Genomic DNA, 24,563 nt, shown 5'->3' with positions numbered 1-24,563 from the left:
ATCCTGCCTGACCAATTTGGTGGCCTTCTATGATGGGGCTACGGAACTGATGGACAGGGATAGAACAGTTGATGTCATCTACCTGGACTTGCGCAAAGCGTTCGACACTGTCCCACATGACATCCTTGTCTCTAAATTGGAGAGACATCAATTTGATGGGTGGACCACTCGGTGGATAAAGAACTGGCTGGATGGCCGCACACAAAGAGTTGTGGTCAATGGCTCAGTATCGGGCTGGAGACCAGTAATTAGTGGTGTCCCTCAGGGATTGGTGTTGGGACCAGTCTTGTTCATCTTTATTGGTGACATGAACAGTGGGACTGAGTATGCCCTCAGCAAGTTTGCCAATGACACCAAGCTGTGTGGTTCAGTTGATACGCTGGAGGGAAGCATGCCATCCAGAGTGACCTTGACACACTTGTGAGGTGGGCTGATACCAACCTTATGAAGTTTAACCATGCCAAGTGCAAAGTTCTACACCTGGGTTGGAGCAATCCCAGGCACAGCTACAGGTTGGGCAGAGAAGAGATTCAGAGCAGCCCTGCAAAGAAGACTTAGGGGTGTTGATTGATGAGAAACAACTTGAGCCAGCAGTATGCGCTCGCAGCCCAGAAAGCCAGCTGTATCCTGGGCTGCATCAAAAGGAGTGTGACCAGCAGGTCGAAGGAGGTGATCCTGCCTCTCTATACTCTGCTCTCTTGAGACCTCACTTGGAGTATTGTGTGAAGTTCTGGTGTCCTTAACATAAGGACATAGAACTGTTGGAACATGTCCAAAGGAGAGCCACGAGGATGATCAGGGGAGTGGAGCACCTCCCGTATAATGACAGGCTGATAAAGTTGGGGCTGTTCAGCCTGGAGAAGAGAAGGCTGCGTGGAGACCTCATAGCAGTCTTCCAGTATCTGAAGGGGGCCTACAAGGATGCTGTTCAAGGACTCTTCATTAGGGACTGTAGTGATAGGACAAGGGGTAACGGGTTCAAACTTAAACAGGGGAAGTTTAGATTGGATGTAAGCAGGAAGTTCTTTACTGAGAGGGTGGTGAGGCACTGGAATGAGTTGCCCAGGGAGGTTGTGAATGCTTCATCCTTGGCGGTGTTCAAGGCCAGGTTGGACAGAGCCTTGGGTGGCATGGTTTAATGTGAGGTGTCCCTGCCCATGGCAGGGGGGTTGGAACTAGACGATCTTAATGTCCTTTCCAACCTTAACTATTCTATAATATAGAGACTCACATTGATGATTTTCCTTTTCTATACTAGAATATCTCCTCTTCCCTTTAGTTATTCTTTTTTCCTGCATTCCCTGATTAATGTAGTTCAAAATTCTCTTCGCAGTTAGCAATCCTGTTGGCAGATTTTCTTCTCTTTATTTTTAGATTTATTCCATCTTTGCCCATCAAACCTCATTGCTCAAATAGGACCTCTCTTGCCTGTACCACTAATCAGATATTAACCCTCAGGATTCCTATTCCTACCAGCAGTGCTGTGGAAAACTTTCTGGGTCCCATTCAGTCTTCGCCCTTGCTGCTAGAGTCCACTAGTCACTTTTGATATGCTCAGGGTCTCTCTGTTGGCAGTATTGCTGATTCCTGCATGAATAAGCAGCAAAAGGTAATAAGCTGGCACCGCAGAAGCTTTGGCAATTTGTTTCCTGCATCCTGAATCCAGACCTCTGACATGCAAATACACCTCCTCAGAGATTAGACCTGGTCAATGGATGGGTGCCATTCTCCCTCAGAGGAGTGAGTTTATGTATTGTCAACCACTGCTTCATTTTAGTGGTACTGGTGAGGGTGGATGCATCAGGCTCAGACAGCTTACATGCCTCTCTGGATGAAACTGACTCTTCTTCATCTGTTGTCATTGCCCAGTAGTTGTTCCATAAATGAACCTCTGCAGGTGAAGAGAAACTCTCCTTCAAGTTACCAGAAGTAATCATCTTCCAGCATCCACTGTTGAAGACTCTGTCCCCTCATGCCTGTGTATATCCCCTACCTATCCTTCCTCTCCTCTTCCAATCCTGCTCCTGTATCAGGCTTTTGTCCCTTCAAGGTGTCTAAAAAACACCCCTACATTTTGTATTTTGTCATCAGTGACGCTGTGCAGCCAGTTCTTCCTCCCAAACTTCTTCCCCTGGCAGCATAGTAGCTCAGCCAGGAGGCATGTCTGGCTAGTAAGGAGTTCATTCACGTTCCTCCCATGACATTCTGCAAGCAGGAGCAAGGGTTTATACCTCTTCTTCAGATTCTTGCTCAAGGTAGCTACTCAGAAGGATACCAATTCCAGTGAAGTTTGTACTGATTTGAAATTACGCCAAAATTGTTCCCTGACAAAAAAGACTTTTACCCCCTCTTTAAGATATTAGGGGAAACATAAATTACTGCTTTTGTCCTAGCTATAGTAAAACAAAACAGCACAAAGCTAAAACTACTTACATTATCCTGACATTTATAAAACCTGGTCAAAAAGTTAATAACGTGGGTTAACAATCCTATTTACCAAATGCAGCCCAACCTTGTGGTACAGTATTAATTGCTAGTAGTAATATAAACAGTTTTTCCAGTGCCTTCTTTCAAGCAACCTTCACCACTCTTTAATTAGAAATTCAACCTCTTTTTCCTCCCTCCTCCTCACTGCATGAAAAATCTTTCTCTGTTTCTGGCAGAAATGGCAAATACTTCATTCATATTAAAACTGAAGGATAGGGAAAAACAAAAAGAAAAGAAGAGTGTCTCCCACCCACTCAGTCTCTTTCCCTGAATCTATTAATTTTAACTGTCAGTGTTGAGAATTAATAATTTAAAAACCCATTCCCTCACTCAGAGGATCACAACTGTTTATATTATTTCAATACAATTCTGAAAATGATTCATTATTAAGTAACAATGCTAATGAATATAAGTAGCAAGAAAACAAGAAAAGAAAGCTGGCTGCTTTAAAGTTGGGTGATTTAAAGTGGAAGTATTTTGAAAAATGGACATCCACACAAAGATTACAGTTGGATAGTAACAGACAATGGGGATTAAATGTCAGTATGAGCTCACCACTGCTTTTGATTTCATATCAGCATTCTTTTACAATGCTGTAAATGTATGATTAAAGCTATCTGGATAAATCAAGGAGCCAACAGGTTATAGGTGAAAAATTCTTTAATAAAGTAAATTAATCAGAAAACAGAATTTCCGTTTTCTGCATTTTTCTCTTTCTTGTTAGAGAATATTTGTGCAAAAATATAAATATTAAATGTTTATTACTGATTAATTTGAATACTTTTCTTTCACTAATATAGGAAATTTCTCACTTGATCTTGTAAGTTTCTGAACTAGTATGACTCTGAGTGCTGACAGAAAGGAATGTTGTGCCAGGGAAACAGTTTATAAACTGCCTTCTCTCACTGACATATTTTTTAATTGGCCATCACAGACTGAAAATCTTGTGTTCCCTAAACATAGTTAGCTGACAAAAAGCAAAATAAAGTATGCCCAACAGATCAAATGTGAAAGAATCAAACAGAAAATCATTAATGAATTAGTAAGTTCAACATATCTTTCCAACTGTGCTTATTTCCATTAGACAAGTTTAAGCTTTTTGCTTATTTAATTCTTAGCTATATTTTATTGATTACAAGAATAGATTGTCTTCACTTTACTAGACAATTAAAAGCCTCCTTATTAGAATAAACCTGAACAAATCTCACGAGGATATGCACAAAATTATTAAACTACAGTCAGCTGAAGGACAATTTCTTTTTCAGTAGCACAATACATTGAATTAAATATTATACTTCTCTCTATATATATATAAGTCTATGCTATGTTTCTTTATTAGCTTACAATATATGAAATAGTGAATTATTTATTTGAAAATCAGCTTTTTGGTTTTTTTTTTTTTTTTTTTTTTGTTGTTGTTGTTGTTTTTTTTTTTTTTAGGAGCGAGAAGCATATTACATATTCAGAAATGCCATTCTGCTAACATTAATAAGTTCTCTTTTCTACTGTGTTTGCTTATAATACTTCTAGAGTAGAATCTCCAAATGTAAATGAACACTGAAAAGAATAGATATTTTTTTTTTTTGAATTGTTATGTTAAGGATATTCTTGCAAGTCAAAAGCTTGATTTATACAAATGACATAGAAAATAAATTACCAGGGATAAGTTTTCACTTCTTTATGCAAAACTATTCATGTTTCTTTGTTTGATTTGCTCAGCACAAATCTGCACATGAAACATGCTGATATGTAGCACAGAATTTTCCTATAATCAGAAATGGCATCTCTTCAATGTTGTTGTTCTTTTTGGAAAATAATTTAATAAAAAAGCCATTTACTACTAACATTTTAAGGAATTAGATTTGACAACAGCTTTCAAAGTCAGCATTTTGCCATGATAGTACAGTCTGAATCAATGACAAAATATATCTGATTGCAAACTGCTGGCATGATTACGACAATATAGTGAAAATCATAGAATCATGTAATAGTTAGGGTTGGAAAGGACCTTGAGATCATCTAGTTCCAACCCCCCTGCCATAGGCAGGGACACCCCACACTAAACCATGTCACCCAAGGCCTCATCCAACCTGGCCTTGAACACCGCCAAGGATGGAGCATTCACAACCTCCCTGGGCAACCCATTCCAGTGCCTCACCACCCTCTCAGTAAAGAATTTCTTCTTTATATCCAACCTAAACTTCCCCTGTTGAAGTTTGAACCCATTACCCCTTGTCCTGTCACTACAGTCCCTGATGAAGAGTCCTTGAACAGCATCCTTGTAGGCCCCCTTCAGATACTGGAAGGCTGCTATGAGGTCTCCACGCAGCCTTCTCTTCTCCAGGCTGAACAGCCCCAACTTTCTCAGCCTGTTGTCACACGGGAGGTGCTCCACTCCCCTGATCATCCTCGTGGCTCTTCTTTGGACTTGTTCCAACAGTTCCATGTCCTTTTTATGTTGAGGACACCAGAACTGCACACAATACTCCAAGTGAGGTCTCACGGGAGCAGAGTAGAGGGGCAGGATCACCTCCTTTGACCTGCTGGTCATGCTCCTTTTGATGCAGTTCAGAATACAGTTGGCTTTCTGGGCTGCAAGCGCATACTGCTGGCTCCTGTTCATTTTCTCATCGACCAACACCCCCAAGTCCTTCTCTGCAGGGCTGCTCTGAATATCTTCTCTGCCCAACCTGTAGCCGTGCCTGGGATTGCTCCAATCCAGGTGTAGGGCCTTGCACTTGCCATGGTTAAACTTCATAAGGTTGTGTCCTGGGTTCAGCAGTAGCAGTCAGTTTTTCTCCTTCTTAGTAGCTGGTGCAGTGCTGTGGTTTTGACTTTTGGCCTGGGAATAATACTGATAAAGCCGATGTTTTCAGTTGCTGGTCAGAATGTTTACCTTGACCAAGGACTCCGTGAGTCTCATGCTCTGCCAGCAAGGAGGAGAAGCCGGGAGGAAGCAGGGACAGGACACCTGACCCAAACTAGCCAAAGAGGTATTCCATACCACAGCATGTCATGCCGGGGGATGTAACTGGGAGCTACCCGGAAGGGCACGTTCTCTTTTCTGTCGTGCTCTCTTTTCCGGCGGGTGGTATCGTATCCTCTTCCCTTGTTATTTCTCTTATCATTATTATTATTGGTGGCAGCAGTAGTGATTTGTGTTATACTTTAGTTACTGGACTGTTTTTATCTCAACCCGTGGGAGTTACATTCTTTCGATTCTCCTCCCCATCCCTCTGGGGAGTTGGGGGGGGGGGGGGGAAGTAGACTGCGTGGTTCTAATTTACAGCCGGGGCTTAAACCACAACAGGTTGGCATCAGCTATGGCTAGTACTAGAACAACAAGTGTGTCATTTGGGTGGCAATTTCCCAAATAATACCACGTAGTCTGATCAGTATTCATCAATGAATATTGATGTACAATATGCATTTATGAGGACAGAAAGCTCTTAAGCCAGATCAAATGCCATTGGCAAATGGTCTATGTGATGATTTGGACAAAAGAGGAAGTACAACCATGTAGCAGCACCTACACTTGGGCACCAGACGGGGTTGAGCTATGAAGTTAGGAATTTTCACAGCCCCAGTTCTGCTAGCTGCTCTTATCGAAACTGTGATGCTGACCTGATCTTTAGACACTGGCTAACTAAAAGATTTTTATTAAAATTTATTTTATTTTTTTGGGATCCAGCTCCAGTAACCTTGTAACACAGGTGTAATTGGATATTGGTATAGCCTTAAACTCTTCTTACCACAGTTTTAAATTTGATGAAAAAGAATGCATATTATGAATGAAGTTAACAGCATTTTGCTCCAATGAAATGAGAAAATTAGACCAGCTTACAGGACGTCAGTAAGGAATAAATAAAATGTGTTTAGTTATGGGAAATATCCCAGTGTACAAAAGCAATGAAAGGCTACATAAAAACCCCAAAGATCCTCACCTCTAAATTCCTGCCTTAAATGTTTATGCAACTTTCTGCTTTTCACATGACTTTTCTTTTGAAATTAGTGATACAGTAATGAAAAAAAAACCTAAAAAAATTACCATTTCATAGAAATCTGTGGTTTATTTTTTATCAACTTTATACAGCTCAATAGCTTCCACCCACAAAGGCTTTCATAAACTTACCTTAAAATCCCAGGAACAATAATGAATAGTAAGTTAGATGCTTAAAATCCGAGATCCCGGCAACTCTAAAGATTAAATGTCTTAATGCTAAATAGGAAATAGTCTCTATTAAAAATTCAAAATTTTAATTTTCTATAATTTTCTATAACTTAGAAGTACCTCTAAGCTTGCCATTATTTTATAAACTGTCTGCTTAGCTTGATCTATTTTATGGCAGAAGAAAACAAAACACCTCAACAGCTGAGATGATTAAAGGCTAGTAAACGTCAATAAAAAACCCAGAAGCACCTTGGAAGTGAAGAGCAAGAAAAAAAAACCCAGAACCATGCACATATTGATATTACTTGAAATTAAGCCAAGTATTACTTTAACAGTTCAAAAACATAGCAAGTCCTTTCAGTTCAAATTTATAGCAAATCCATCTTCTCCTTGGAATGCAAATTCTACTTTCCCTGAGAAGTATTATTTTGTGATTCTCCATATAATTTATGAAAAGGCATTTTCTGTGAAATCTACATTAACTGAAAATCAGTAAGTTTGTTTTTTGAAAGAAGGATGTTTGAAAAGCAGTACTTAGTACTTTTCAGGTAAAAAAACATTTCCTTAATTGTCTATGATAATGCAGACCATGCAACATGCTGGAACAAAGCATGAGATAGATAGACCGACATCACAAACTTCAAAATTAAAACCACACAAAGACACGTATGTTATTCCTTCATACCTGTATAAATTTCTGTAAAAATAGACAAAAGCAGGAGTTGAATACATTATTTAGGTGCATTTTTTTGTTTTAAAATATACCAGTTTACAACTACTAAACAAGGAAGATACGCCTGTATTGATGGAGATATGTCTGTATTCACATCTGCGGATTTTACATTTCAAGGTAAAAGGATGCTTCACTCTTTCTCAGAAAATAAAAGAATTCTACCAAGGAAAACAATTACCAAAGGTTTATCTCCTACTGAGATACCATGCAATGGAATGCTTTTCATTCTTTTATTTTATCTTAGTTTATTACATCAGAATTCAACTGAAATTACACATATATATATGCGTAAAACAAAGAAAGCTGGTATCAAACTCAGTTTTTTTACAGCCTAAGACCTGTGGATGTAATTTTCAGATATAGGAATGGCCAACTTCAGTTCAGGCGGCCAAACCCTTCTGTGTTTTGAGATCCTGATCTCATTTTCTTGAAATGTGAGAGATTGGCCAGACATTATTTATAGCAGCTGCTATCAGTGTTTTTTTAATTACTTTTGTGTATTCAACAGATGACCCTACACCATAAATAGGCCCACCATGTAGAAAAATAAAGCTGCAAACTTTTACCAGCCAAAGAAAAAAAAAAAGCCAGATTTGGGAAACTTTTGTTTAAGCAACAGCAATGTCCTCATAATTTGTAGGGTAGCCAGGGAAAATGTAACAATATTTTAAGTCTTAAAAAAGTTGTGGTTTGCCATATTTTCTGGAAAATTAAGGATCAGATCAATACAGATTCTCTTTTGCAGTGAATATACCTTGCATCATCTACATAACTTATATCTCCCTTCAACTAAGGCTCTTGTACACCATTCTCACAGATTGACCAATGAAATTCAAATCCCTTATCTGCTGTAGATGACTGGATTTACACATTCAGCATTTCCCAGAGCAGTCATGGCTGTAAAGGCTTAGAAATTTTTTTTTGTGGATCAAGATGTGTCCAAAGCTGCAAACTTATAGCAGAGCTGAAACTACAACATATACCTCACTGAATTTGTATGTGCAGAGTTCAGCAAATAGGGCTTTTAAAGATGCCTTTGTGTTCTTGGTGCTCTTCTGGAAGGCTATGGATCTCCTAAAGAGTTTGTTGTATCTGCCAGACCCATACAGATATCTTGCGTACCCAAGACTGTCTAAATTGACACTAGAAATGACTAGGCAAAAGACTTGCTCACTCAATTGTTTCATTTTGGAAACAGGAACAGCTGAATTTATGTATCTAGATGGCAACTTTTCAAAACAATAGAAAAATCAGTAGAAATACCAGAAAAAAATTCCAAAGAAGTTCTGCAGTGACTTCAAACACGAGCCAAGAGCAAGTCCCAGTTCATACTAAATCCCATTTAAGCATTGTATAGCTTTTTTAGAAAAACCTTCTCTATTACTTAGAGGCAATGCATATTTTCTACATAATATACCACAAATGTGGCCACTCCGCTTCTCTACCCACAACAAACTTCTATGTGATGCAAAGTGTGCTTCATACTTCCAGGCATCAGTTTCCTTTTTCCCTAAATAAAATTTTATTTGGCTATTCAGTGTCAAGAGAATGGCAAAACCAGGTGTAAACTGATGTTGAACACGAGATATTCTTTTATGGTCTAACACAGAGATATGTTAGAAAGAGCCACAGGTCGTGCATAACTGCTTTTTTTTGCACAGGGAAGACTGAAATTTGGCCTATGAGCACTGAAAAAGTAATTACTCCATTATCTCTACTCCAGTTTTTTTTGCTTCATGAGCACTTACATTTCTTACTTATTATCTGTTTTGTAATTAGCTGTTCCCATAATAGAGTGTCCTGTGCTGAAAACTCCATTATTACTCTTGCTTTTCAACAGACTTAAGCATTTTTTTTCTGCTGAGTTGCCTTTCTCACTAGTTTACTTTCTTTTTCAACATGTTTAATGGCCAATTACCATTTTTGCTTTAATCTTAATTGGAACACATTTGGAGACATGTATCATTAAGGCTGCAACAAATAAGTAGACATTTCCTCAGAACTGAATTTCAATTTTCGTCTACAATTACATATATTTGATTAAAAAGGTCGTACCTATTAGCAGCATCTAGACCAAGAACATACAATGCATTTTTTAAAATGAGTCATGCAATAATCTGGATCAAAGGATAAACTTCTTTGCACATTGCTCCATTTATTAAAACCAAGTTACTAAACAGGGTTTTGGGGGTTTTTATTTTGCCTTTTTTTTAAGGAAAAAACCCCAAACATGTCAACTCTTACAGGGCTATCACATATCAAATATACAATCTCTACCTGAATTCTTCCTTCCTGAGCTTTCTTTGGAATATTCTTTGGAATACTGGCTCTGTCCATGCGTCATACAAATGTTGGTGGTCAAAAATTTGTTTGGTTCACCTTTTCCTTAAATATCAGTGTAGAAAATGGGGAAAATTTGCAGTTTGGTGTGGGAATGCAAGATCTGTTCTTAGCTTTTAATCCCAAATACAAATAAAGCAGCTTTGTAAGTCCTACTTTATTTTCCATAAGAACCAGCTGGTCCAAAAATTGTAGCGGCATTCGATCCCTTCCCTTCACACAAAAAGCAAGTGCCAGGTAAAATCTGTAAACTGATGTCCTTCTCCAGCTTTAAATTATATGAAGACTTAAAACTAATGAAAACAAATAAAACTGTAGCAATCCAAAAAGAGTTTTGATTTTGCTGGCACAGCTGGAAGAATATAATGGATATTTTTCAGCCTTGTAACAAATAACTAGCTTAAGATAAAAAACGTACTTTGTTAAATTCTAATGGAGAACAGCATGGGACTGAAAAAATATGGGGTGATTTGAGGTTTGGAATTTTTTCTTTTTACTCAGCAGAAAAGAATGTGGAGTTTTTCACTGAAAATTAAAGAGTGTATTGATTTCAAAGCATGATCATTACAAACTTCTGCTTCCTATTATTCTCTGTAAATAATTTTTTTCAGGTCTGCATTTAACATGCTTCTACATGGAACAGCATGGATATAAATTTAGGTAAAGTGTGGATACATATTTTTATATATAGATAAAATATGACAGTGGGGATTATAAAATTTACTAATTCTTGAATTGTGCGTGAACAAGACAGTATTTTCTGATGGAGACATAGGAGCTTTCATTCTACCTTCCAGGAAACTGTTAGGACCCCTAAATGAGATACAGTCTCACAGTATGTTTCTCACACACTGCTCTCCTCTGAAGCACTTAATATCAATTCTGTAATAACTGTGATACTATTATAGAAAGGCTACAATTGTAGAATCAATATCCTAATAGAAAAGTTATTATAATAACTCCCCAGCTAGGATACTATAACAGAATCAAGCTCATAAGAGGGCTGAGAGGCCTTCTTAACACTATAATAGATAAAATGCTGCCAAAGACTACCAGTGATAATGTATTGGCCAGAAATGCAGCTGAATGTACTTCTGAGCTGTTTGTCTCCTGCTGCTAATATTAAAATCTTTGATTTGTCCTGCACCCAAATTAAGTTTATCATCCTTCCTGCTCCCAGTTCCAACAGTTACTTTGCCAGTAGGGAACACAACAGAAAACCAGCTGATCCCTTTCTCTGTTTCCGAAGAACTTAATTTCAGAATGTCCTGTGATAAAAAATGTCCAGTATACAGGACTATCAGTGTTGTACCTCAGATACGATAGAAAATGAGCAGAAGAGGGAGATATTTCTAAAACAGTAGCATATTTGCAGGGACTAATACATTAGAACAAAGCAGAAGCAACTATACCAGATATGTACTTAGATTAAATCTTGTATGAAAAGAACATTATACTACAGTATGTATGAGTGGCAGCATGGTAACTAGCATTTCATCATTTAAGTGTGAGGTATAACAGTTGTAATAGTAATTTGCACTATACAGGTCAGTGACATAACACCAGTGAAAGCAGAGAGAAACAGAGAACACGACTGTCATATTAGGGTAATTAGAATATATTCACAAGCACATATAGTATTTGTGGCATAGATAACTATTATAAATGGCAAAATCATATTATATAAGTTTACATGATATTTTTTCTCCATTTGGCCTTAGTTGCAACATACGCCCAGTAACTTCTAGGATTTCTGTGTGGGTTTACACAGGAATCTCTTCAGTAATAACATAATCTGGTATAATTTTTTTTTTCCCTCAATCAAATCTTGAGCTTCCCCCAAACCGAGGTCAAAAAAGTTATGACATAGAAGTACATGGAATTTGAAATTCATTATTTTATACTTTGTCAGGACTACAGGTAAAGTTCTGTGATTTTGAAAAATAGAAATTCAATTTTTTCCTTCACAGGACAAGGAACTTGGCTGAAGATGTAAAGACTTCAATTATCATATTTAGTAATTAGACCATTATTAGAAGTTGACAAGGATGGTATTTTGTACCTGGAAGTCTTATGAGTTTCTTCAATTATCTTTCGAATTATGCATAGATGGACTGCTTGTACCCTCAAGTTGTTCAGCTGAACACTTGGGAAAAGTCAAAGGTGGCAATTTTAGTGGCAATAATCTCAATGAAGTACTAGAATATATAGAAAAACAAGTGATCTACACTAGCTGTGGGTAAATCTTCTGTCAGGGGAACACTGGTAGAGAGGAATGCAATTAGCTCTGTCACTGTTAGGGTTACAGCAACAGCATCAGAGGACATACTTCTTGAGTGCTCTCCATGCATTGACTTTACCATGGAAATCAGATTTTCTAAAAGAGGTTTGTGCTCACAGAAAAAATGAAACATCATTCACAAATCAGGCTTGTAGAGTTAATTTGCACAGCCTGGACTGTTGGAAGCTTCAAAAACAATCCAGATATATCTTGCATAGTCTCCTTGTCAAAATAAACAGAATAGTCAAGAATATCGGGAAGAAATAAAGATAAATGCATGCTAACCCATTTTTATTGATAGAATCCATTTCTCACTTAATCTGACAGGCTACTTTTTTATATGAATGCACCTGAATGTCCAAATCATGCCCTGACTTCCTTAATTCTACATTCTATGTAGTTGAGGTCCGCTATACACATCCTGATCAACTGGTATATTATGTTCATAATAGTGGTGCATACCCTTCCAGTCAGATTCTGTGACAGGAGAATCAAAAGATTAAAATGCATTATGGAAGTAAAACTTTAGATTGCTTTCGAAGTAAATTACAACATTCATAATAATCATTTATGCCTTTCCACTGAGAACATCATAAGCAAGAAAATATGTGAAAATATTCCAAAAATAAAACAGATATTCTTATATAAATCTTACCATTAATGTAATGCATTTACTTCATTAATAAAGCAATTCTATAATCTGTCACTGGTATACAAAAAGGCATTTGTTATAGTAATATGAGTATTTTCAGACAATTAAAAGACACAGTTTAACTAGCCATTATGTTGGCTTACTGAGAATCTACCAAAGACTACATTTACAGCAGTTTAATACTAAATAAACAGATGGCGTGAAACTGAGGTAAAGTTATCACATGAAACTAATTATGCTTTTATTTATAACACCATAAATCTAGGTAACATTAACATAAGAATTTGATCTTGAATGGTGCCGAGAAAAACCTGTAAAGAAGTAAACAATCTCAAAGAATCTTTTATTTCAACAAGAATCCTATAGATTCTAGACATTCTGAACCAAGAATATTATGGTTTTAGAGAAGCTGAGTTACCACTTACAAATCTTTGCAGCAGGGTTTAACTTTTCCATCAAGAGTGTTAGATACTGCTAGCTTCCTGAAGGGTAACTACAGAAATACTGACTTTCTGAAATTTCAATCATTTACTTAAATATCTAAATGAATACTAAAGTCCTCTGAAAATCTTTCTCCCTGTGAAACAAGTACTTAAGAGACCAGTATTTCTAACCATGTACTAAAAATGATTTTACATCTTTCTGAGCAGAGGCAATTCTGATACTGCAGTACTCATTTACTTGTTATTATACTACATTTTATTTAGCTGAACATAAATTAGAACTAATAAAAACAACGAAGTGAATTTTGACCATTAAAATAATAAGAGCAAATATTAGAGCTCACCCTCTTAGAATCACAGAATAGTTGGAAAGGACCTTAAGATCATCTAGTTCCAACCCCCCTGCCATGGGCAGGGACACCTCACACTAAACCATGCCACCCAAGGCCTCATCCAACCTGACCTTGAACACCACCAAGGATTAAGAACCTCCCAAATTATACACATATGCATAATTACTATTTGTAGTTTAGACAGGGAAAATTTTCAGCCCTGATTTCACAGTCATGTTTTTCCCACCGTGTGTCTTTGAAAATCACTTTGTAGGCACAAAAGTTTAATGATGAGCTATGTACTTTAGGTCTAAATTCAGAAAAGCACTAAACAGAAATTAGGAGGTTATGATCTAACACCATGTATATAAAAAAGTGCCTTTGGATTTGTTTTGCCCAAATGCAGGACTGTTAAATTTGGCATAAACTTTATTGCTTTTAATGCCATGAAAGGCAGAAGCGTTGCCAAGGAGAAGATACATTGTACCCACACTGTGAAAGAGCACAGTACCTTCCTGCAGATGTTATTTTAATTCTAGAACAAGTCTTCTCATGAATGATGAATTTAATGCAACAGTCTTCCCTAAAGGGAAAAAGCCCTGCTGTCTACCAAGAAAATTGCCTTTTAATGATTATTCCAGAGTCCCAAGTATGTATCATTACATTGAACTGCAGGAGAAAAAAATTGCTTATATTTAATTTATAAATCAACAAGTGCCTATAATTGAGATTATCACTTGAACTAGATTTGCTTAAGAGACACCACACAATTTGTTATTTTAAACTATTGTAACAGTGAGTGTTTAAAATTAAACCCCCAAAATTTCTACTAAAATATCATAATAAAGCTTGCATTTTAAGTGTATTTCCTTTAAATACATTTCTTTAAAATTCAATAGAAATAATCATACAAAATTTATGGATTCCAAGATCACTATAAATTGTTTTCTGATAATGAAAAAAATAATTTAGAGACTGACCAATCAAATTAGGGAGGAAAATGTGTAGAAAAGCAACCAATCTTTACAAAGGCAGCTTAATGCTTCTCATTTTGTAAATAATCTTATTCTGTTAACAAACTGATTTTAAACTATCCAGTTTTATTAATAAATAAAAACTCCTAATAGATGTACAAACAAAGATTATTCCATATTACTTGCGACCTAAGGCATAGTTGGCTGGTCACTTTAAAAGCTTTGCCTGGGAAAATGAAGGACTAATAATGCTGTACGAAGGTGAAATGAGTTCAGAAAATTGACAGAAATGCTTTCTAAAGTTAATTATGTTTGCTTTCCCCTCTCCCTTGGTGTTCATTACCTTTAAACGGAGCCACACATAGGCAGAAATAATTACCAGGTTGGTCAATGCAGGTGGCTCCATTCTTGCAGGGAAATGAAGCACACTCATCTATATCTGTTTCACATCTTGCACCTTTGAAAAGATGAAAGATTTGAGCATTTGTTAAGACAATCAGGCACCAATTTCTAATTCATTTGCACCACAAGAATCTTAAGCAACTTGTGAGGAGAAACTAATACAAATCAGCCAAATAAAGAGAAACACATAATAATGTCAGCATCCATTAAATTCTTATCACGACAAATACGTAACAACTTATTTTTGAGTTGCTAAATGGTAGCTAATCTTCCCTCTGTGTGGAAGCTTTGAAAGCCTTTTTAAACACAGACTAATTTATCTTGTGCTCTTTAGTTTACAGATGGAGTCAGTGTTCCAGTTTGTTGGAATGCAAATGAAACATTAGACCAAGGCAGATAAAGAGAAATGAGAAGGAAATACAAGCAAATTAGTCAATGATGTCTTAATGGATGTTTTGTGGACTACCTCCATGTGAAAAACAAGGTTTTCTATGAATACAACTCACCAGTAAAGCCGGGCAGACAGCTGCAAGCATAACCACCAATAAGGTCTGCACATGATGCGTTATGAAGACATGGAGAAGAGTGACATTCATTTATATTTGCTTCACAAGTTGTGCCTATAAATATACAATCAGGCAAAGAGAAGGGAAGTTACTGCATAGCGCATATAGTTAAATACCAGCTTTTATTTTAACTGAAGATAGTTCACATGCTGGAATCTATCTGACATCCTTTTTTACATTCAAATTTAGCCATCTATGACAGTATGTTGATATTTTTAATGTTTAAGCTGTTCACTAGTAAAAAGTACAGTCATTGAACAGATATCCAAGGCTTCAAGTAATTTTCTTACTACATGAATATAGAAGAATAGAAGACAAATTGCGTTAAATATGACAGACTGCACTGCAGTCACATGAGAGAAAATATTCCTGTGTTCATGATAAGGCAACAGAGGTTCTCCCAAAAAATGGAAAAAGAGGTCCAATGTATACAAGAACACAACGTATCCCAGTCGAGACTATAAATAACAAGCACATAGCTATTTAAAGAATAGAATACTCAATTGCTAATATTTCTAGGGGAACTTAATTTTTTTATCATTTGAAGAATAAATGAAAAATTACATCAATTGTGTGGTTTGGGAAGTTCAAAGAATCTTCCTAAGTGAAAATGCAAATGATAGCTGTTCTGAATATAGCTAGCAGTAGAAATGTAATATTTTGCCCTGTAACATTTGACTTACAGGTTGTTTTGTATTTCAATGACTAAAAATCCACGATATTTAAAAAATGATGCACTAAAAGTAAAGTGGATGTAATTTAAATTCTTAATCTGAGCTGAAAGCAAAGAATAGCTGCAGATACTAATGCATGCACTTATCAAAGTGATTACATTTTTCATATAAATTGTACAAATATGCCAAGAACAAAAACCTTTCCCAGTTTTTTCTCTGATTCTATTACGTTAAATCTGCCAGCAGGTTAAAAAGCTTACAGAAAATAATATCTGCCATTTGCAAAATTTCACTGATCCTCCCACTGATCCATTTTCAACAGCTAAGCCACCAGCCAGTAAAAAACACCTAGTCCTATGCTGTCATAAAAGCAAATTAGATAATTTCAGTTAAGATGCACTTATGCTGAATTTGCGTATTTACAACCTCTGATGACACTAAAGTAAGTACAAGCATCTCATCCAATATGTTAAAAAATTGGTGTAACACTCAAAATAGATTTATGAAGTTATAGTTCTATGATTTTTTAATACCTTGAAATCCATCTTGACAGATGCAACTGAAGGCATTCAGATGATCAACACAAGTAGCTCCATTGTGACAAGGGTCACTAAGACACTCATCCACTTCAGTCTCACAGTTATTACCTGGAAATGAGTGAAGGATTAATTTCAGTAGGAACATACCGGTGGTCAGTTACCAGTGAAAGCAGCAAGAACAAAATGAAATAATTGAGGTTAGGTACAGAGAACTTTTATCAATGAGCTCTGAATTGTCTTTGGGGAATTCATTTCTTGTTGATTAAAGGTAAAAATGAATTGAATATATAACACTTAACAAAGATCTGATGGGAATTTTATAGGTTAATTTACAGAGGTAATAAAAAATTTTCATTTTTTCATATTTTAAAAGCAACGAAGTTTTGAGTTTCCCTGAAGCAACATAAAAGTTTAAGAATTATTTCTAATACCAAATATTAAAATACCACAGTCTTTTTCTATAATGTTGGGGGTTTTTTTCCATTCATTTCCTTTTTTTATTATTTTTTATGGAGACCTTTATGCATATACTGGGAAAGCTTTGTATTATGGAAGGATATTTTAAATCTTTTTTGAAACTAATAGAATGTTAGATACTGCCATATATTTTTAAATATGCAGATACGCAGAAATAAAAAAAAAATAGATACGAATTTGTACTTGAAAATGTTGCACCTAATATTTTTTCTGGCCTTCAAGGTAAAACAAAACTCAGAAAATATTTGTTTGCATTTTGCATGTGAACTATCCAAACAGATGATGGATTAAAATTTCTTATTACTTATGCTTAAAAAGTAAGTGAAAAATTCCTGAATGTTTCAGAGGCATTTTGAGGACTTCATCTGGACACAGAAAATGTATGACCTAAAATTATTAATCGATTATGTAGATCTAAGAATTTAAAGAAACATTTCAATAAAATAAGACCTCACTAAGAATTAGCAATAATAACATTGATTTTAATTTTATAGTTTGATAATAAAATAAACCAACCACAGAAACAAGACACAGCATTTCACTATATTATAGACACAAATACTACAGCTATTAAATTACAGATCCATCATCTAAGTGGATGCCTACATTAGGACATAGAGCAACAATTTAAAAGGTATGAAGTCTACTCAAGATCTGAATTCCTCTGGTTGTCTGTGTCTTCCACAGCTTTTGAGAAAGATTCCAGAATATTCTTATTCCTGCTTCAGGAGACCCATCAAAGTCCCTGCAGCTGAGTAGGATGAATCTGGGCTCTAGAGCTGATCTGCCACTCAGGGAATTCCTATTTCAGTTGATTATTTTATCATAGAGGTGATCAAAAAGTCAAAAAGATCTGAAACTGTGTCTAGAAAGATATGTTTTGGTTTTGTTTGGGTTTGTTATTTTTGTTTGGGTTTTTTTTTGTTAACACTGTACTCTGGAATTACCATGACCATATGCTGACATAACCAAACTGATTTTAATTACTAATTTTAATCTAGTCAGACTCTGCACTAACAACAATGACCTGGTGGAGTAAGCTTAAGCGTGAATAGTTAAACCTGCCCAGGATCTTGGATGTGTATTTGGCAGTTAAGGCCTTTGTTACTGCAGCCTTACTCTTACAGGAAACACAAAGCAGATAAATTCAGACCAGCTTGCATACGGCTGGGAGTTGCAATCACTTCAGTGTAAACCAGACACCCTGTCTAAAATAGTATAAAGTAAGAGTTATTGGGATGGAAATAGTCTCTTGTAGTCAGTGTTTTTTACAGATGAATACTCTTACACAGCCAAGCACGTCTGTGTGCCAGGAAATAAAAGTTGCTTCTTCCTGAATCAGAGGCACATGGTTAATTTATATGTATTGCTACTTTTGAATAACCTTCTTTTCTGTGGTTTAGGACTGACTTAAACAGGTTAAACAATACTCCTTCGAACCCACCTATAAAACCAGGTGCACAGAAACAAAGATAGCCACCCACTATGTCTTTACAGATGCTGGAGACTCCGCATGGTTGTGACAGGCATGCAGCAACAGCTGCTTCACAAAACTGACCAGTAAAACCTGATGAAAAATAGAGTAACAGAAGACATAAAAAATGTATTATCACATTTAGTCTGAGAAAAGAGACAAGTGCAAGAACAATTTTGATAAATACTTCTATGTTCTTTACTTATATTTAAAAATAACATTCAAAAGTTTCAGTTTCATAATCAAAGCAGTTCTAAATGGAACAAAAGAAATCTGTGAGAAAGCCATACTTGCAATAATGATACAAACCATTCAAGCTACAATGGGTCTTCAAGACAGTTTGATAGAATGTCAAATTCTTCAAGTGGTTTTATGCAGATATTCCCATTTTTATTGAAGCATCAATAAGCACACTGTTGATGAAAGCCTTCTCATTTTTATTGTGGTATTGTGTACACCACACTAAGAAAACATCCTGTTTCCAAGCCAAAAAAAGAAAATTGTCCCAGTACATTCTGTAATAAAGCTGATATTATAAGATCTAACAGATTAAGCAACTTATTGATTTTGATTTTTTGAACCAGTTAACTTACAGTGAATAAGAAACCTAATCTTATGAAATGTTGAGCATCTGTGCTTCTTATTCAAGTGCTATATAAGCACAAAAATTAGAAAACAAAATCTAAGATAAAATGAGAATCTACATTTTACAGCTAAGTTATATTGGCCATGGTATTCTAGTTTCTGAAACCATCACCCAGAAATAAAACACATTGTTCACTGATAACAACATCTTTATTTTAGAACACACACACTAAATAGTTGTAAATAAATATTCTTTTTTTCACTAAACCCCAGTTGTTTTCAAATCCAAAAGCTATTTATTTAATTAATTGTCGTGGTTTAAGCCCCGGCTTTTTAAGTCAAAAACACAGTGCTGCAACAGCTACTAAGAAGGAGAAAAACTGACTGCTATTGCTGAACCCAGGACATTAATTGATACAAAGCAATTAAAAATTCACTCACTGTGTGTGGAGCAAGGTTCCAAGTGCTGAACATAAATGTCAGGTTTCCAACTTTAGACATTTTGTTGTGACTTTTGTCATAACAAATCAGTCAGTTAAAGCATAAGAAGTATTGTTTTCAGTTCTCTTATTAACAAAGCACTTTAAAATTTTCTGAAGACTTTTAGATTCTTGCAAAAATAATGTTCCAGAAAAGATCAAAAGAGACTGGACAAATTTATTATAATTTAACAATTACAGCATGAAAATTAATGAAAGACTTTAACTATAGATTTGCTTCAATGAGCTAAATATCATTAATTCCAATGTCTTAAAAGCTTGGATTCCAAGTCTGGCTGAAGATCTGAACTTCACATTTCATTTCATTTCAGTAAAGATTTATAAAAGAATAGTACTCTTCAGTAGCATAGGTATTGCCAGAACAGATTCTAGTGCGTCATTGAGTTACTCCATATCTGACCTTGTGCTCATCAATGTTTTACTCAAGAAGGAGAAAGAAGCAGCAGCCTTGGACAAAGTTGTTAGAAATATTTGTATTCCTATGGAGTGCTGTGATAGCTTTTAAAATTAAACATAACTCTGTTTCTATAGAATTTATTAAGTGCAGGTCCAAAGTAATAGCTTATGACAAAATATTAAAAGTTCAATCCTGCTTGAGACTAGTCTTCAAATTAAAGGAAATGTAAACCATATCTTTAGGGCACAACTGAAGAGCTCCTGATCTGGAAGATTTTTTTATATTTTGAACAGCTGGTTAGATGAGGTAAGACAGCAACTTCTGACCATCAGAGTAAATTGCTGAAAGATACTGTACTTTATAAATCTTGGCTTCTATAACAACCCTTTGAGGCATAAATACAAGACAATGCACATTAAAGCTGCCCTACACATGCAGTCACTTTGATTTCTAAATAAGTAGGTGCAGAAAGGTGTCTTCAAGCTATGTTTCTATTCCATCCCAAACACCAGCTGTGCAATGCTTTCACATAGCTGAAGTTTTTGTCCCTGTTGACTGCTATTAAAAATTTGAATATCTCTCATTTTTGCCTTTGACAATAGCTGTTAACATCTGCTTACTGAAGTACTATGTAAAACTAATATAAAAATTATGATAAAGAAGTAAAATGGAAACGTTAATCAATGATGGTAACAGGTATACAATATAACTGTTACAAGTGCTTATATGACTGCCATCCAAGTAGAGATACTGAACATAGAAAAGACAACAGGATTTTGACAAACTAAAAAAAATGTTCGTGGTAACTTTATACATTGGAAATAAAGATCTTAACCTATTTATGTTTTTATTTCTGTGTTTTGAATTAATTATTGAAGTATTGCAGCATGGAAAAATATATAAAATTACTGTACTAAGTTGAAGAACAAAGAGGTGGTTTTCAGAGACCAATTTTAACATTCAATGACTTTTTTGTGTAAGGTTTCTCATCAAAACAGATTCAGCAGCAGTACTTAAGAATACAAATAGAATACTACTTATGAATATAAAACTAAATGAGCAGGTGTAGGTTTGTTTTTCTGCCACAGACACTCAAAAGACATTTTATGAATTCAGGTAATGGAAATGTAACAGCAGAGTATTTTATTTTTTAAAATTTATTTTATTTTAAGAAATGCTGCATTTACATTCTTCAGACATTTCTTTCTGACAAACCCAAATGCCTCATGACAAAAGTGATTTTTACTAATCAGACTGTGACACTTTAACTCTCCAGGGAGATCACTGCATTGTGATCCATTCTGACATAGTCCAGCCACACAGTGATTTATGGCAATTTCACTACATGGCTCCTTATATTCTGGATGGCAGATACATATGAAGCTATTAAATGGACCCTCACATTAAGCTTTATAGTCAGGGCCAGCAGGATTTAATGCACATTCATGCACTTTTAGTGAACAAATATTACTTCTGGGGAAAAAGTTATATGCTTCCTCTTAAAATTACAGCTGGGAAAAGCTTAAAGAGACTCAAAGAAACAAGCGTGAGAATTTAATAAATTCATTTAAAAACTCAGAAAATATTTTCACTGTCATTAAGATTCTTACATACTAACAGGTTTCAAATTTCTCTTTATTTGCATTGGATGTGATAAAAACATACAAGCCATTTTTGTTCAGTTTTTGAGGTAAAAGTGATTGATATTGTTTTTGTCATTCAACTCCTATCATAACAAAATGCTACTTTTGCTTGGGTCTTCTAGAATTTCAAATATAATGATTTTACTTATTGCAAAACTTATACAAAATATATAAACTGTAAAAAATATGCAATTATTAATAGCATAGCTGAAACAAAATAGAGAAAGGGTAATAAAGAGGAAAAGTCACCTTTGGATGAAAGACATGGAAAAAAATGCTGCTGTTACCTCAGACAATACAACAGAAAAGTGATTTATTGTGACCATCTGCTCTAATAAATACATCAAATTTTTGTATTGAAGAAACCAGTTAAAACTATAAAAGACACTGTGGAAGACGCAATTTTCTTTGTTGTATCCTTCTTGTGTATATGGTTTCTGGAACTCTGAGATCAAACCCCACTAATTCTCCATAAAGACAACTGACACTTCAAGATTAGATTAGAATAACAGAATTACTCTCTAAAAGTCTTAAAAAGTTGTCCAAAATTAAAGAGACTGAGAAATCATACACATCCAACTTTAAAAAGCTTTTGTGTTCTCTGATGACAGCTCATTTTCACAAGCAGACTTCCTGATATAATAACAGCTGCAATCTGAAAAATGGTATTCTGTTCCAGTGAGAAATTCAATTGTTTTATTTCCCAGTCTAGCTCAGGGACAAGTCAAAACTTGTGTTTATGTACACATAATCGAAAAGAAAGTTAAAACACCTTGTATGAATGTGCTGTTATGAGTATTTAGGGTGTTTGTACTTCAGTTACTTACCTACATATTCCATTCCTGAAATAAGTAGAGAAATATTCTAAGAAAAAATAATTTCAACAGATTTTCAATTTTCTGTCATTTAGGTTTGAGGTAATCCAGCAGTTTTCAAACTTTTGCAAAATTTTCTCAACTAAGTAGTAAGTGAAAAGAATAAAGATCCTAGTGTAAAAATCAGGTTTTAGCACATCATGTCAGCATTTTCTGATGAAATAACATTTCATTGGATGTTCCTTAAAAAGCTTTACTGGCAGCTGAAAAGTCATCATTATAGCTCACTTTGAATTTTATACCATGCTTTTCTGGCAGGAAGACTAAACAAATATTTATTACACACACCATTTAAGTTCAATTTAGTCTGGAAAGGAATCTTAAATAGCAGTGAGTCCACCTTATACTTACCTCTCACTCCCTTTGGTATCAACAAATAAATGTACGTTTTAAAATATTCTTGACACTAGAGTTCTCCCTCAGTCATATAAGGTTGTTTATGGTAAACATATATGTGACAGTGATGGCAAGCTGATTTACCTGTCACAGTCAACTCAAAAGGATGTTTCATCTAGGCTACTGATATTTTCTCTGAGATGGACTTGCTGTAAGATCACTTCTGATTCAGATAGTTCCCAGTGGACAGACCTCACAGGTAGACCTTGCAGAGCTAGAAGCATACTGTATCTGAGCCTGAATCCACATGCCTTTCTGGATGCCTTCTAGGTTTTTATTAGGCAACTACTGTTGTCCAGTTTGTCCTAGTCACCTATGTGCAGATATTCTTGGCACAGGCAGAGTAATTTCCCTTCACTGATATATCTGCAGGTGCTGCTCAGCCCTGGAGATTCGTTTTTAACTACACATAGGTAGTGCTTCTACACAGGAGAGTTAAAGGGCATTGTTATTTCCATTTCATCAATGCAGTCCATTGTGAAATCAAGATTGAAATTACAGGTTAGTATGAACTCTGTGTACCTGAATGCAAGTTATCTGGCATATTTACAAATTAACAAATTGTCAGATTAAACTGAGTTCTGTAATGGTAACAAGCTGTTCTCTAACAGTTTGCTCACTAATTACTGGACACTGGTACTTTCCTGATAATAATCCTTATTCACCAAGCAACTCTAGCACTATAGAGAATAACATTTTTTTCCATGAATACCTATAGCTCCATACAGAGGCACAAATTCTTGAGAAGCAAGTTTTAATAGGCTTTGGGAGATGGGTAGGGGTTGATGAAAAACACATTCCAGTAATGTCACGTGGTGACTCTGCATGGCAGGTCTACATCTTAACACCACATTGTAAAGTGTTATTAGTAAAGTTCAGGTAGGTTTAGTTTAATAATTTAAACAACTTTTATTATTCATATAGGGAATATGACAGCAAGGGACACAAAGCACAGCCTCACGGACAAGCAACACAATCCCACAGTACCCAAATGACCTGAGCAGGCTGAATGCTGGTAACCAGGGTCTGTCATGACCCAGAGATGACAAGGCAGCATTCAGTGACAAGGTAGGTCTGAGATCAAGCTGGGAAGTCAAACCAGCAAGGCAAGGTCAGATTGGCAGGAGCCTGGTAGTGCATTCTGACATACGGCAAGGAACTGTATCACTTCTTGCATGAACTCCTGACCAAATATATCAACAAGGAGGTTTCTTTTTTCCACATCATCAGTACTTTGCTGAATCCCATTTAGCTCGAATTCTCTGTATCTGATTTTGCAGATTACTGCCTAGTTGTTCCTGATTTCTATGCATTTGTTTATGACTCCCAAAGAGTACGCATCTTTGCTCAACAGAATCTTCATTCTTTTCCGGAACATTACTAGAGGTTTTGCCTGTCTTTCCAACATTGGTGCAATCTGCAAGTTCAATCACAATATTCACAATTCAGTCATCAAGGTCATTGAGGAAGAACGCTGATGAAGAACATCAGTGGATCCAAAGCACTTCCAGTGAAACTATTTTCCACACTGAATCACCATAATATTTTACTGTTTTTTCAAGTGAGTTATGTGCCATTTAGGAATATTTTCAGTAAGACACTGTTCCCTTGGTTTCCATGTA

The 24,563-nt window shown here is 35.7% G+C and overlaps 1 protein-coding gene across 1 annotated transcript in view; it reads right to left on the bottom strand.

The window, feature by feature from the left end:
* EYS (eyes shut homolog) overlaps positions 1-24,563 on the bottom strand; it is a gene marked incomplete at its 5' end in the record, with an annotated part of 835,842 nt that overhangs the window by 572,157 nt on the left and 239,122 nt on the right. Inside the window, 4 exons of the mRNA XM_080615919.1 lie at positions 14,757-14,870; positions 15,322-15,435; positions 16,589-16,702; positions 18,516-18,638. Of these exons, the coding sequence (XP_080472045.1) occupies positions 14,757-14,870; positions 15,322-15,435; positions 16,589-16,702; positions 18,516-18,638 (465 nt within the window). The remainder of the gene's footprint in view (positions 1-14,756; positions 14,871-15,321; positions 15,436-16,588; positions 16,703-18,515; positions 18,639-24,563) is intronic.

This window comes from Psittacula echo (assembly GCF_963264785.1).
Source record: "Psittacula echo genome assembly, chromosome: 4".
NCBI lineage: Eukaryota > Metazoa > Chordata > Aves > Psittaciformes > Psittacidae > Psittacula > Psittacula echo.
The sequence above is the reverse complement of the archived record's forward strand: the minus strand, read 5'-3'. Positions and strand labels throughout refer to the sequence as shown.